Genomic DNA, 15,200 nt, shown 5'->3' with positions numbered 1-15,200 from the left:
AAAATTGCCCGTCATAATCGTCATAATAGACATTAGTACAGACAAGGACAGGTTGGGGAAACAACTGACATCTGAAACTCATCTAAACTTCTTAAAAGAAGGAAGAAAATATATACGCAGGTACAGAAATGCATTTTATTCAGCAGGGAAATAGGAGGGAAAGAGGAATGGGGATTATGTGAAGGGTAGATTAGGGGAGGCTAAGCAAACTCCAAGTATGTCATAAATAGAGCTTTTTTTGAGGTGTCAAGGAATGATAATTTGAAGGGGTACTTAAAATTGGGGAAATCAATGAACAGATTATGGTATATAAATGTAGTGGAAAAATACTATGCTTAATTCTTATAAATAAAATGACCAATGATGATTCCAGAGACATATGTAACATCACTTTACCTCCTGATAGAGAGGTAAAGGACTTAATGTAGAATGAAACTTTTCTTTGTACATTGCCAGTATGAAAAGTTGTTTTGATTAACTATCCATGTTTGTAGTAAGTTTCAATTTTCTTGTGTTATTGAGACAGGGATGGGGAAGTAGGAGACTGAGGAGATGAATTTCGTCTGTTTTAATCAATATACATATATGACAACATGTATGTATATATACATGTGTATGTATGGAGAGACCTACCTAGATAAGAGAGATATGAGTAGATGAGTCAAAGAACAAATCATAGAAAGAGACAATTTCATTAAATATAATGACAAAACAACATGCCAGCATTTTTGGACTGCAGCCAGAGCAGTTATTGGGGGGGAAATCACATCTCTAAACACTTTCATCATTAAGAGAAAGAGCCAATCAACAAATTAGATGTTCAACTAAATAAACTAGCAAATCAATTAAAAGTCCTGAAATCAAAAGAGAAATTAACTATATTGAAAGCAAAACCATTGGATTAATAAATAAAATTTGGAATGTAAAAAAAATAGATAAGCCCTTAGCTAATTTGATTTTTAAAAAGAAAGAAAACTAAATTATCATTATCAAAATGAGGTTGAATTTATAACTAAGAAATAAAAGAAATTGCTAGTATCTATTTTGACCAAGTACTTTCCAATAAAACTAAGTGAAATGGGTGAATATTTACAAACATACAAATCCCCCAGATTAACTGAACAAGAGATAAAGCACTTTGATAACCCCATCTTCAAAAATAGAAATTTAACAAGCCGTTGTAGCAACTGGAATTTAGCAAGAAGGTAAACTGAGGCACATCTATATGCAAGATAGCATTTATTAGCAGGGGCATGCTGTTTATCAATAAGTGGATCAGTGGCTTCCTCTATTTATGCCGCAGACCCAGAGCAAAAGGATAGTTCCCCTTTTATAAGTTTTAGGGAGTAGAGAACAAAGAATAGGACAAGGTAGAGGACATCATGGGATTATGGGCAACATGACTAATTACAGAGCTTAAGTGCAGGGAACAACATGATTGGCTGGAAGTTTGGTAATGGGGGCTTGTTGGGGCCCAGCTCTGGACCGTGGCCTCCTGTATGGAGAGTTGAGACACCTGGAGGTGCTAACCTGCTTACGTGGCACTAGCTGGTCTAGTAAGGTGCGTGATACTGGGAACGCCTCAGTAATAGGATAGGCTGCGCCTACGGGGAGGAACATGGGAGGAGCTCGGATGCCCAAATATATGGTAGGTGCATTGGGGGATCTGGGGAGTCATGTAACCATTAAAGAGTGTGCAGCTGCCAACTCGGGTGTTCTGTCTAGTTATTCCCCTCCCCCACTGGAGGGGCCAGAGACGTCCGAAGACCAATAGAGATCTAGATCTTGAGGTAAGATTCCAAGCGAAGCCCAGGGAAGGAGAGCTAGCATAGGAAGCCCGGGACAGGGGCTAGCAACGACCCCCCTTCTTCTTTCATGATACTAAGAAGTACTTATTGTTTAAGTCCAGGTGCCCCAGATTTAGGACAGCAAATCAGACATGCAGACATGCTTAAAGGAAAACTTGGTGAAGTAGAGGTATCAGACTTCATTCCATTGCTTTTACATACATTTCCCAAGGATAGCAGAATTCTTTGAGGCAAGAACACATCAGTGATTAGCAGGAAAACTGGATTCTAAAATTAACCCATTACAAGTCGGTTGATTTCTGAAGTAAGTTCAGAGATAAAGAACCAGGACTCAAGCAGTTAATATGACAAAAGCAGTTAATTACAAATATCAGTAAGGAAATTACATGAAACAATCTTAATCTTCTCATCATAAAGAAATTCTCAAAGGAAAATATCCCAGGATCATGTAGATTTACACTTAAATTCTACTTAATATTTAAAGAACAATTATAAGAACAATTTTTGATACCTAAGCCATGGAGAATCAAAACGGAGAAAGAAAACTATAGAATAATATTCCTAATGAATATTGATTGCTGCCTACTTTTTAAATAAAATTTTATCAAGGAGTCTATAGCAGCATATCACAAAGATTATATACACTGTGACCATACTGGATGTTTGCCAGGAATCTAAGCTGGTTCAATATTAGGAAAATTAGAAACCATATCAATAATAAAAATCATGTAATTATATAAACAGATTAAGAAAAAGTTTTTGATGAGATACGGAACCCATCCCTGATATAAAAACACCTAGAAAGCATAGGAATTAATGCAGCTTTCCTAAAAATGATATTTAGTATCTATGTAAAACCAAAAGCTAGAATTATCTATAATGGGTATAAAATAGAGGCCTTTCCAATAAGATCAGGGGTAAAAGCAAGGATGTCCATTATTATCATTATCATTTAGTATATTGCTAGAAACGCTAGATGCAACAGTAAGACAAGAGTAAAATATTAAAGGAATAAGAATTGGTAAAGAGTAAATGAGACATGACAATTCTAGAGAGTCAACTAAAAACTAATTTAAATAATTTAACAGCTTCAGCAAAATTGCAGAACATAAAATATGACATAAATTGTCCCCATTTCAGTATTATTATTTAGCATGAAGAGATACAAAAAATTCTAATTAAAATAGCTACAGATAGCATAAATAAAATAGCTACAAATAGCATAAAATACTTGCATATCTCTCTGCTCAGACACACACAGGAACTATATGAATACAAGTACAAAATACTTTATAGAAATAAGAACAGTTTTAGATAATTAAAGAAGTTTAAAGTTTTCATAGGTAAACTGAGCCAGTATAATAAAAATAACACTGCTACAAAATATTTACTTGCTCATATTAATGAAACTACCACAGGAGCTATAGAGCTAAGGGAAAAAAAAATAATTCATTTGGAGTAATTAAAGGTCAAAAAGTACAAAGGAATTAATGAAAAAAATGAGAAAGAAAAATAACTTGGCAGTACCATATCTCAAACTGCGCTACAAAGCCATAATAATCAAAACATTTTGGTACTGGGTAAGAAGTAAAGAAGTTCATCAGTGGTACAGATCAGATGTACTTTACATAAAAGCAAATGAACACAGCAGCATAATGTTTGGTAAGTTCAAAGACTAGCTGTTAGAGAACTCACTATTTGACAAAACCTGTTGTAAAAACTGGACGGTAGTCTGGCACAAGCTAGGTTAGGTCAACATTCCAGATTACATGAACAACTCTGTGGGGACATGATTTAGACATAAAGTGTAATGCCATAAACAAATTAGAGGAATATGGAAGCAATTGACTGTCAAATCTATGGATAAGAGAAGAGTTCATGAACCAGATAGACAGATTCACAGGAGGTAAAACAGATAATTTTGGTTATATAAAATTAAAAATTTTTGAGCATACAAAACCCACCTAGCTAAAATTAGAGAATCATAAAATTAGAGAATCATGAAATTAGGGGGGAAAATCTGTATATCAGATTTCTCTAATAAAGTTTTCATTCCTAATATATGTAGCTAATTGAGTCAAATTTATATTAATAAGAGCCATTCTCCAGCTGTCTCAGTTTCTAAGGGAATTATTGTTTTATAATGTTGGTAATAACTGCACTAGGTCATTAATGTAATCTTCTTTCCTGCATACTGTGATGTAACTTGATTGTTGTGGCCTTCTATTTTAGTGTCTTTAAAATTTGTCAGAAGAATTGAGACCCAGAAATATTGAATTTTGGAGGACAGGGAACAAAAAGATATGCTAAAACAGACTGACTTGGGGCGGAGGGGTGTGTGTGGGTGTGGATGTGGGTGTGGGTGTGTCTGTGTGTGTGTCAGAAAGAGAGACACACTACAAAAACCCAGATAACATTAAGGTGATTTTCTTAGTCAACATGTGGCCTCTAAAGATCCTCATGTTCAGTTTTTGTTCAGTTATTTCTGTAGTGTCTGACTCTTAATGACCCCATTTGGTTTTCCTGTTTTGTTTTGTTTTTTGGTAAAGATAGTAGAGTAGTTTGCCATTTCTTTCTCCAACTTTGCAGACTGAGGCAAACAGGGTTAAGTGAGTTGGCCAGTCACACAGCTAGTAAGTGTCTGAGACCAGTTTGGACTCAGGAAAGATGAATTTTCCCAAGTCCATGCCTGGTACTTATCCACTTCATCACTTAGCTGCCCTATATACAGTTTAGTAGCCTGTTTTTCTTTTTGACTTTGACACCACTGCTTTAAAGTAATCCTCTACTATCACACTTGTGAAGCCTTGAGATCTTTGTCATTTATTAGAGTAGTAATAGAATTGGGAAGAGAATGGTTTTTTTAATATAAGCCCTGTTATATTACTGAATCCTTAGTATTGCATTAAAATGCACTTCAATCTATTCCACTATTTAATTTACTGATTTGTTTATCAGGCATTTAGGTGCCTAATGTATGCAGAGAACTGTGCTAAATTCTGGAAATCACATAATGTTGAAATAAAACAGGTCCCTACTAAACTCTAATAAGTTCTGGTAGTGATTGAATGTAACACCCTATAGCTATGATTTTCTGTAACATTAATGCCATGTTTTGTTTTACTTAAAATGGATAAATAGTTCTTAATAAATGTGTTTGTAATATTACCAGTGGAATCATAAAATTTTAAAGGTGGAAATGAATTTATCAGAATCAAAGATGTATTTCTTAACATACTTAGAAGGTAATGAAGCCTTTACTTGAATGTTCTCATGGACAGGAATCTCACATTCTCATAAGACAGTCTTTGAATAGTTGTAATTATTCAAATATGACTCCTGTTGTTGAACAGAAATATTCTACCTATAACTTTTACTCTTTGATTCAAGTTTTTTCTCATGGAAGAACATTGAATAAGTTTATTCTCTTACTATGTGAAAAATTTTCTTTTTAAATTATTAATTATTTATTTTTAGTTTTCAACATTCACTTCCATAAGTTTTAAATTTTCTCCTCTCCCCTTAGCCCCTCCCTCCCCACAATGGCATGCAAACTGATATAGGCTCTACACATGCATTCCTATTAAACACATTTTTGCATTAGTCATGTTACATAGAAGAATTATAACGAATGGGAGAAACCATGGCAAACAAAACAAAAAAGAAAATAGTCTGCTTCACTCTGCATTCCAGCTCGATAGTTCTTTTTCTGGATATGGATAGCATTTTCCATCATGACTCCTTTAGCATTGTTTTAGGTCTTTGCATTGCTGAGAAAGGGCTACGTCTGTCAAAATCAGTCATCACGCATTGTAGCTGTTAACTGTGTACAGCGTTCTCTTGGTTCTGCCCACTTCACTCACCATCAGTTCATATAAGCTTTTCCAGGTTTTTCTGAAGTTCTCCTGTTCATCATTTCTTGTTCAGCCATTCCCCAATTGATGGGCATCCCCTCAATTTCCAGTTCTTGGCCACCACGAAAAGAGCTACTATAAATATTTTTGTACATGTGGGTCCTTTTCCCATTTTTATGATCTCTTTGGGGGATATAGCCCTAGAAGCAATATTGCTGGATCAAAAGGTATGCACATTTTTATAGCCCTTTGGGTGTAGTTTCAAATTGCTCTCCAGAATGGTTAAATAAGCTCACAGCTCCACCAACAATGATTAGTCCTCCTCCTTTTCCACATCTTCCTCAGTATTTATCATTTTCCTGTTTTTTTGTGAAAACTTGACATTTGATTATAAATCCTGTGCTTTTTAGAGGTTTGTACACTTTGTAAACATTGCTATTTTCCTTCAATAATTTCTCATAGGACATGATTTCCAGATGTTTAATCCGATTCCCTCTTGAATAATAATGAAAGTGGTACCTCAGAATGATTAGAGACTATTTCAAGGATTGAGGATTGAAATGAATTGTTACAGTCCCACCTTTGGGCAAGAAATTGCTGAATACATTAAAATTTTCATTTTAGTTGAAGCTTAAGAGATAACATGACAAAGTGATAGAAAAGTGGCCTAAAAGATTTGGCTTCAAGTCCTGTATGTGATTCATGCTGGCTCTGTGACCCCTATGCAAGTCATTTAACCATTTAGCACCATAGGCAATTTGTTAAGACTAACTTGCAGTGAAGTTATTGATCTTGTGCTGATAGAGGGAGTTTCCTTAGCTCAAAGTTCCCTATAGCAGTGAAATCACAGGTCCATTCTCTGATCCTTGAAAGATTTGTATGTTTGTGTGTGTTTTGCTTGTACCTGTGGTTTCATTCAGATAGGGAGTCTGTGAAACCGTCTTCACCAAGCATACTGGTACCTATTCTTTAGTCTGAGTTTCTTGAGTTATTGAAAGTTTAAGTGATTTGCCCAGGTTCACAAGATATGTGTCAGAGGTAAGAGTTGAACTCAAGTCTTTCTGACTTTGAGGTTGCCTCTTTCTCCAGTATGCTGTGATGATTCTCCTTTAAAAAAAAAATGCATAATTCTTCAAATCCTCCAAATATAGGTATTTGTAGGTAGTCTAGTTTGTTATATCAGTTACATTTACACAGTTATACAGAGTTCAAAAAAATAAATATCCTTTGAATTTTGGAAAGAGTGTGTTCTTGAAGTTATTTCTGAAATAAAGTTCTATATCAGGTAATCTGTCTTTATTGATTACTTTTTTTCCAAAATAATGAGATATACTCCTCAGAAAATAATTTTGTCCTTTTACAGTTGGAGTACATATTAAAAAAAACCTTCAAAACCAAAACTAGTCCCCAGCCCTCTCATATTGTCATAGGATAATAGATTTGGAGCTGGAAGGCACCTTAGAGGTCATTTAATCCAACTCCCTCATTTTATATGTGGGGAAACTAAGGCCTGGAGAAGTTAAATGACTTACCTAAAGTCAGAGGCAGAGTTAGGATTTTAACTCGGATCTTCAGAATCCAAATCCACTGTTGTTTCCAGAATACTAAATCTTATTTTTGATACATATTTGAAATAATTTGTAGAACAGAAGTACTCAAACTATAGAAATGTTTGTGGAGGAAATGGGAGAAATGATACCAAGATTATCTGTTTTGCCTTTTGATTTAGCTCCTCTGTTTATATTTTCGTCATTAAGAGGAACCCTGGTGTAGGATGTGGAAAGTAGGGGAGCACTTCCTTGAATGGTTTATCTTCTCACCTCCCTTTCCAATTCTATAAACATCATTCAAAGATGTTAAGTTATTTATATTTCAATATTTTATTTAGCCATATGGAAGGTATTTTGGAGCTAGCTCAGTGTGGTGTTGGGGGACGTGATATAAAGATGAAGACAAATTCCTTTCTACTAGAGATTTCCAGTTTGTAAAAGGTAGATTAAAAATGGCTTTTACAAAAGAATTTGTGAGTATTAGGTTTTTTGATCACATATTTATATTTGCATTTTCTTCATAAGTTAGTAAGAGTGCCAAGTAGATTACATATCATTTATTTGATCCTTTGTAAGTTATATAAAAATACTATTGAAGAATCATAAGTAAATATTTGTACCTTATGTGAATTTTTACCAGTCTTTTTTTTTCTAATTACAGATGGTTTAGCCGCCTTGTCGTTCTCCATCAGTACTCTGACCTTGATTGGAATGCTGGCAGCTATCACATACACAGTAGGTGTCACTGATTTGTCTCTTGAATCCTAAAACCTATTCTACTATTTTATTAAGTCATTTATGTATTCGTACAATTTCATGAAATTTATATTTTCATGTCATCCATGTAAACATTAGGTATTGAAGAATACTAAATACTCATGCTGTTAAGGAAAAAGAAAATCCTTAGAGTAGACTTGAGCAAAGAGTTTTTGGTCATTATCATTTTAGCATTTTTTTCATATCTTATGATGTTCATCTCATAAATAATCATAGGATTATAGATTTAGAGCTAGAAGAGACCAGCTAAATTAAGTCATCCTTAAGGTATTTACAAATAAAAATGCAGCAACTAACTGAAGGAAAATGGAAAAGATCTTCAGTGGCTTTTATAAATAAAATGTTTTTGCCATCCAGGACATTATAGTCACCATATCACTATTTGTGAGTTATACTGTTACATTTTTCTTCTTTATTCTCTCTGTCCTCTGAGAGGTAGAACTTCTGGAGTACAGAATTTAAGTCCTCCTCCAACTCATTTCTGTTTCTACATTTGTTACTCTCACCCTGTCCTCTTTTTACTTTTTGTGTAATTGTTTTATTTTGATCTGATTTTGGTACTGCCTTCTGTTGAGTTCAACTTCTATAAATGTCAGTTCATAAAGGAAGCAACAACCTAAAGTAGAAGTCACACTTTTTATCTAGATTCATGAGGATAATTTCCTTGGCACAATATTTCTACACTTAAGGCTATTATATCCTGTAATATAATCTATGTTGCTATCACCCTGAATACTTTTTGGGAATATAACTCTTGTGTATTCATATCCTTTGTCTCTAATAGGTAAATTTGAATTCAGCTAGTTTATATGTATGTAGACAATGTAGTACTTCCTTGGTCATGTTACTGGAGAAAATTTCAAGATTATACATTTCTCTTCTTCACTTTACAAGAGAGAGCTAATTGCTTTAAAAAAGTTTTTCTGGAACTTAAAAAAAAATTATAGCATTATAGCACTTAAACTTTGTTCTTGTCTCATTTTAAAAGGAGACCAGTGCTTACAAAAGAAAAACTTACAGTATTCTTTCAATGTAGCTTTCTCTCACCAAATAAAAAAAAAAGTGGTTTTTTTTTTGTTTTGTTTTTTGTTTTTACAAAATAACAGGCTAATAGTTATAGTTTTGTTATTTTTAATCATTCTTATATCCTGGTATATTATTAAGGAATTTAAACAAAGCTATCATTATTTCTTTTGTTTCTTCAGAGGCAACAAGTGATAGATTAAAAAAAACCCATGATACTATAAGTCAGAAGGCTTACGTTTCCATCTTGACACTGTAACTAACTTGTGAGTGGGCATGTTGCACCTTTGTGATTCCATTTTTTACTCTCTCAAAGGCAGTAATGCCCTTCCTACTTGTGTTGCTTTCACATGACTCTCCCATCTCCTAACTCTTCATTTTCACTGACTGTCCCCCATACTTGGAATTTCTTCCTTTTCATTTCTACCTTCTGGCTTCCATTTCTTATTTTGAAGTTCAGCTAAAATCCTTTTGCAAGAAGCCTTTCCCCCTTAATGAGAACTTAATGGTAAGTGTCTGACTTGCGTTGATTATCTCCATTTTATTCTGTGTATATCTTTTTCATACGTAGTTCTTTTGTGTGTAAATTTCTTGAGGGAAGTGATTGCTTTTTTGTTTCTTTGTATCCTCAATGTTAGCAAAGTGCCCATGTTTAATGCTTAATAAATATTTGTTGACTTCTTTGCGTTTTTTGTGGCAGTAAAATTACATGTACATGGAAACATGGAATATTCAATACTGCTCTCTGATTTGTCAGATTGTGTTTGTAGATAAGGCATTTTAATTCAAAGTAATTTAGATTAAAGCTGACTCCTCCCCCCTCAGAAGAAAAAAAACGTCAAATATAATAGGGCATAATGTTCCTAACTCAGCAATTTTAATCAGTTGGCTGTTCTTCTGTTTTGATACTAAGTTTCCTTGAAGATCATAAGACATGAACAACTCATTTATAGTAACCATCATATGTTTTTATATTCTTTTGTGGTTTACAGAATGCAGTGTGTTTAGTTTATAATCATTTATTAAACATGTATTTTTAAGCTGGACGGACATACTTTATACAATTTCATAACAAGGTTGTTCAAAATCTGGTATTTTAAGATCTTCATAATGAGTCAGTGATCCAAATTTTTTTTAAATTTTAGGTTGTACCCATATGACTAACTCCCTTAACACTTAGTCTGTAGCCCTCATTTTAGCAAACATTTATATAGTAACACTAGAACACTTATCTAGAGAACTAGATTGCTATATCTTCCATGGTCACCTTAGCTGTACATAGCTACAAACCCAGAAGTAAATGTGGAATCTTTCTAAATCATTGCATTCTGCTTCAAAGGAATGGTATGGATCTACCCTGAAGTTCTTTGTTTTACAGCATAAAATAAAGCAACAGTTTAGAAATAACTGTGTCAGCAGAGAGACGACAAATTATAAAAGCATAGTAATTTGGGGGTGTTAATTTAGTGATGAAAAGCTAGCCTTATGTACTAGAGTTGTCCTTGAGCATTGAAGGATAGTATAGTAATTAATGTTTTCAATAATGTCCCTTATTCATCAAAAGGTTAAGTTATATTTGGTATAACTTATTTGAGAATGGAGCAATGTATAAGGATCTGGCCTTGGTGTAAGGAAGACATTACTTATTGATTATGGGATCTGGGCAAGTCACTTAATCTCTTAATGTCCCCTAGGTAACTAAAATTCTAAATTTCAGAGTATTTGTTGATCTGCATTTGCTCACCTGGATGTAATCTCAGGCTATTGACCCAAAGTAACAAAGTGTATAGATGCTGACATCTACATTATTGTATATGATCTCCTTGTTAACACTGAATATCAACATAGCTATTATTTTCATTTTATAGATTAGAAAATCGAGTCATTAAATGATTAAGTGATGTAATCACAGAGCTGTGACTGGAACCCAGATCTTCTCACTAAAATATCAGTGTTTCTAATATTATATCACATTAGCTGAGTCAAATTTCCCCTGTTTTCATATATCTTCTGAAAATAATTTTCATCTTGGGCATTAAAAGCCCATAGGCCATTTTGGTTTCAGTATAGACTTACTGGTAGAATTTATTTTCTGCCTTCTGTCTTTAGCTTAACAGAAGATTTTAAAAGATCCCATTGTTAATCTTTCCCTACCAGAGCAGTTTTTCTTAGAAAAATCTGCAATATCCCACATGGAATGATTGGTGCCTCAAGTCTTACTCCACTCCAATCCATTTTCCAAACAGCTGTCAGTAATTTTCCTAACACATGGGGCAGACTGTGTCATTCCTCTATTTAGTAAACTCCAGGGATTTACTGTTACCTCTAGGATAAAATACAAACTCACTCTCTCTCTTTTTTATTTTTTTTTTGGTATTTAAAGCCCTGTGTAACTTCGCCCCAACCTACTTCTCTAGCCTTATTACATATTACTTTACTTTTTGTACTCTACAGGCCAGGCACACTGGCCTTCTTCCTGTTATACGTGATTCTCTCTGTCCTAAATCTGTGCCTTTGATTAGGCTGTTCCCCATACTTGGAATACATTCCCTCCTAGTTCCATCTTCAAGACTTTGTTCCTTTCAAGGCTCAATTCATTCTATATTAAGCCTTTCTTGATGCCACCCCTACCTCGGTTTCCAGTGTCACCTGCCTGAACAAACTTTTTTTATTTTGCTTCGGCCTACATACATACATGAGTGTTTCCCCAATGAAAGGTAAGTCTCTTCAAAATTAAGAGAATTATTTTATTTTTGTTTTTGTATCTCCAGTTCTTATCAATATCTGACCCATAGTAGGTGCTTAAGAAATGCTTATTAATTGGTCATTCACACTGATTATAAGGAAGAGATTGTGTCTTTATGTCATGTATATATAATTATAATTCTGACACTTGATTATTTGATTTTTTTTTTTTGTCAATAGCAGATTAAATACATATAATTTTGGATACCCATTTCCCTGGCTGAACTGTGAATTCCTTGAATCAAGGATCATATTATATTTTTTCACTCCACTATGTTGAAAATAAGTGCCAGTTTTCATTAGACAAGCAAGTTTTCTGGCTAGGAATATCGCTAGCCCAAAGAAATTTCAGGTGCAGTCCAAAAATCTATGGGACTTATTGAGTAAAGGAATTCAGTTTAGCAACCATTCATTAAGCACCATGTGGAAAGCACTGAAGTGAATGAAAAAAATTAAGCCAATGCTAGTCAACTACACTGTGAGTAATAAGAAGAAAATGCTGGCGTTAGGGGGAGGAAGAGGTGGATCTAAGCTATCTGAAGTAATGTAAGTAGTAGCAAGTTGACCTATATCTGTTTATATCCCTGAGGGCTTTTTTTTAAACACCATATTGTTTAATCGTTAATAATTGCTGTTCATGATGATGTGTTCGATGTATACTAAAAAAAAAAGTTCTGTGTACCCTAACTGAAGCTGAGGTATAATAAATTTAGTTACTTTTAGGAGATGAGGAGGTTCAGTTATCAGGAAAGTTCACATTTCCAAACTTGCATTATTGAAATATAATATTACTTTGTTACATATTTTTTATTTTATGTTATAGCCTGAACTAAGAGAAACCATGAGTTACTGATGATGTTTTGTGTGTGTGTCTAATCTGTATATATGTGTGTGTGTATAGATATAAACATATAAGTACATATATATGCATACATATGTGTATCAGCTCCCTACTTTAATACATTTAAGCACTAAAACAAATAAGGAACTAGTTCATTCTATGTAGGATATTAGAATTACCTGGGGAAGAAAATTACTTGTAGTTCTTTTTATCATAGTTAAGCAATTTTTAAAAATTGTCTTTTAAAAGACTCATGTAAAACTGGGTAGCATGAAGAGTGTATAAAACTAGCATTTGATATGTCATGATCCAAGGATACGTTGGACTAGTGGTATTCATTCATTTATAATTCTTCCAAACCTGTGACAGCCATGTAAAAACAGAAGTACCATATGGGTATAAAATGTACCACTCAGAGAGCAGTGAGGAAGCACAGTATGAGTGTGAGTATGAGCAGATTGTTCATATAAGAAATAATGACAGAAAAATATGAAGAGGAGCCATAATATAGTCTTTCATCAAGGAAAATATGATCAGAAAAGGAAATGGGCTGATCACATATTGATAATGAGGAATGGCACCCAGATAGTCTGAATATTCCACTGATATCTTTGGAATGTTAGAAGAAAACAAGGGATTCAGATTGACTGGGTGCCCTTGCAAGTGAGGAAATGGACCGGAAGTCAAGCAAGATGGGCAGGTAGATACTTGCATCATTGAAGGGAACATTCCAATTACTGAGATCACAGATTCCTATGAGTATTTTGATTTTAGTGGTATTGACAGATAAATTTCATAGATGGTATTGGACCCTCTATTTTCTAAGTTCTGGATGTTGTGTAGTCTCCTGAAATTAATGATCCAAAATTATGTTAGTTGTTGATACATGGTGTAGACAGCAGAATTGAAGGCCTTTGACTTTGCTGTCCCCAAATGGAAAAATGCCATTAAGGTCAATTGTGAAACATACTTTACTGCTAATGGAATGTCAGGTTCCTTAGTGATAATAAATATCTTATTTAGTTCTTCACCAAAAAAGTGCTTAGTGGTGAAGACATAAAATGGAGTCTAGAGATTTATAGTCTGTTATTCAACTCCAAACACAATCCTCTAGCATATATCTTGTAATATATTAAAATCAATATTTTGATAATCCAGAAATAGGAATAGAAACCCAAATATAGTGGAAAAGATTTCTTAAAATTATTTAAGAAAAAAGACATAGGGTAACTGGTGAAAAGTGTAGAAGATAGTAAAGATGTAATGAGTGCTTTGTCCACGCCCTGCTTAACCTACCTTCCACTAGTCACTATTGTGTCTGTCATGTAACTTGGGTGGATTGCTCTCTTCTGTTTGTCTTGTTACCAGCACCAATTTTCAATCATTGTCAGTCTGTCTCTGGTCTGAAAGGAATGAGAGTCCTATGTTTTCACTGTGTTCTCAGTTGTTACTAATGTAAACAGTAAGAAAACCTGAAAAATGTATTAAAACTTCTACTGCTTAACAAAGTAATTTTTTCAACATCAATGTGATTTCATGATTAATAAAAATCTTAATAAGTGTTATTAGTTTATGTTAATTGAAATTTCCCTTTTAAAATATAGTTTATTTGCAAAAAATCATTAATTATAACTTTACTTGGAAAGTGAGCCACTAAAACCCTGTCTGTGGCCCGAAGAAGTTTAGCCTTTTTTAATTTTGGCCCCTACCTGCTGCCAAGTTGTACAGGTCTGCTCTAGCTTAACTTCATTTGGGTGACAGTCAGCAAGCATTTATTAAGCATTTACTACATGCCATGCTATTGTTTGAATAATAGTAGAGAAGTGAAACAGTCCCTAATAGAAAAGTGAGAGAGACAGGAGCTTATTCTCAACTGGCTGACATACAATTTGCTTCTGGATCAGTGCTAAAGGCTTTTAGATCTTTGAGTCTCCCCTGCTGGTTCTTCATTCATGTCATGCTTATTAATCATAGGTGTTCACCAAGACACTGTTTTGGGCCTTCTTCTCTTTTTCTCCATTAGATTTTGAATTCCCTGAGGGCAGAAATGGTTTTTGCCTTTCTTTGTATCTCCAGTGTTTGTTACATGCTTTATACACAGTGAGGACTTAATAAATGCTTATGGATCTGTTGTTTCCCTCTATGCCACAGATTCTTAACCTGAGGTCCACAAACTTTTAAGAAATCTTTTTCACTGTAATCAGTTTTCTATTCCTATGTATTTTATGTGTTTAAATACTTTTTTTTTACAAAGGGTCCCATAGGCTTCACCAGTGTGGCAAAGGGTCTGTCACATGAGAGTTCAAGAAACTCTGCTGTATACTATCTTACTTGGTAATCTCATCAGCTCTCCTAGATTCAGAGGTGATCTCTATGCAGATGATTCTCAGAGCTATGTATCTAGCCTTGGTCTGTCTGCTGAGCTATAGTCCTGTATCACAAACTGCCTTTTAGACATCTTAAACTGAGTTTAAACTGAGTTTTCTATAGATGTCTATAGATATCAGAAATTAGATATCTATAGATATCAGAAATTCAACATCTCTAAAACAGAATTCATTATCTTCCCTCCACTTCCCCTTCTTTCCTTCCCTGTTACTGT

At 34.1% G+C, this 15,200-nt stretch overlaps 1 protein-coding gene across 1 annotated transcript in view; it reads left to right on the top strand.

Moving 5' to 3' along the window:
* Positions 1-15,200, top strand: part of LMBRD1 (LMBR1 domain containing 1) — a 227,081-nt gene that overhangs the window by 65,541 nt on the left and 146,340 nt on the right. Inside the window, exon 7 of the mRNA XM_072642568.1 lies at positions 7,874-7,947. Within this exon, the coding sequence (XP_072498669.1) occupies positions 7,874-7,947 (74 nt within the window). The remainder of the gene's footprint in view (positions 1-7,873; positions 7,948-15,200) is intronic.

Source organism: Notamacropus eugenii, chromosome 2 (assembly GCF_028372415.1).
Source record: "Notamacropus eugenii isolate mMacEug1 chromosome 2, mMacEug1.pri_v2, whole genome shotgun sequence".
Classification (NCBI taxonomy): Eukaryota; Metazoa; Chordata; class Mammalia; order Diprotodontia; family Macropodidae; genus Notamacropus; species Notamacropus eugenii.
The sequence above is the reverse complement of the archived record's forward strand: the minus strand, read 5'-3'. Positions and strand labels throughout refer to the sequence as shown.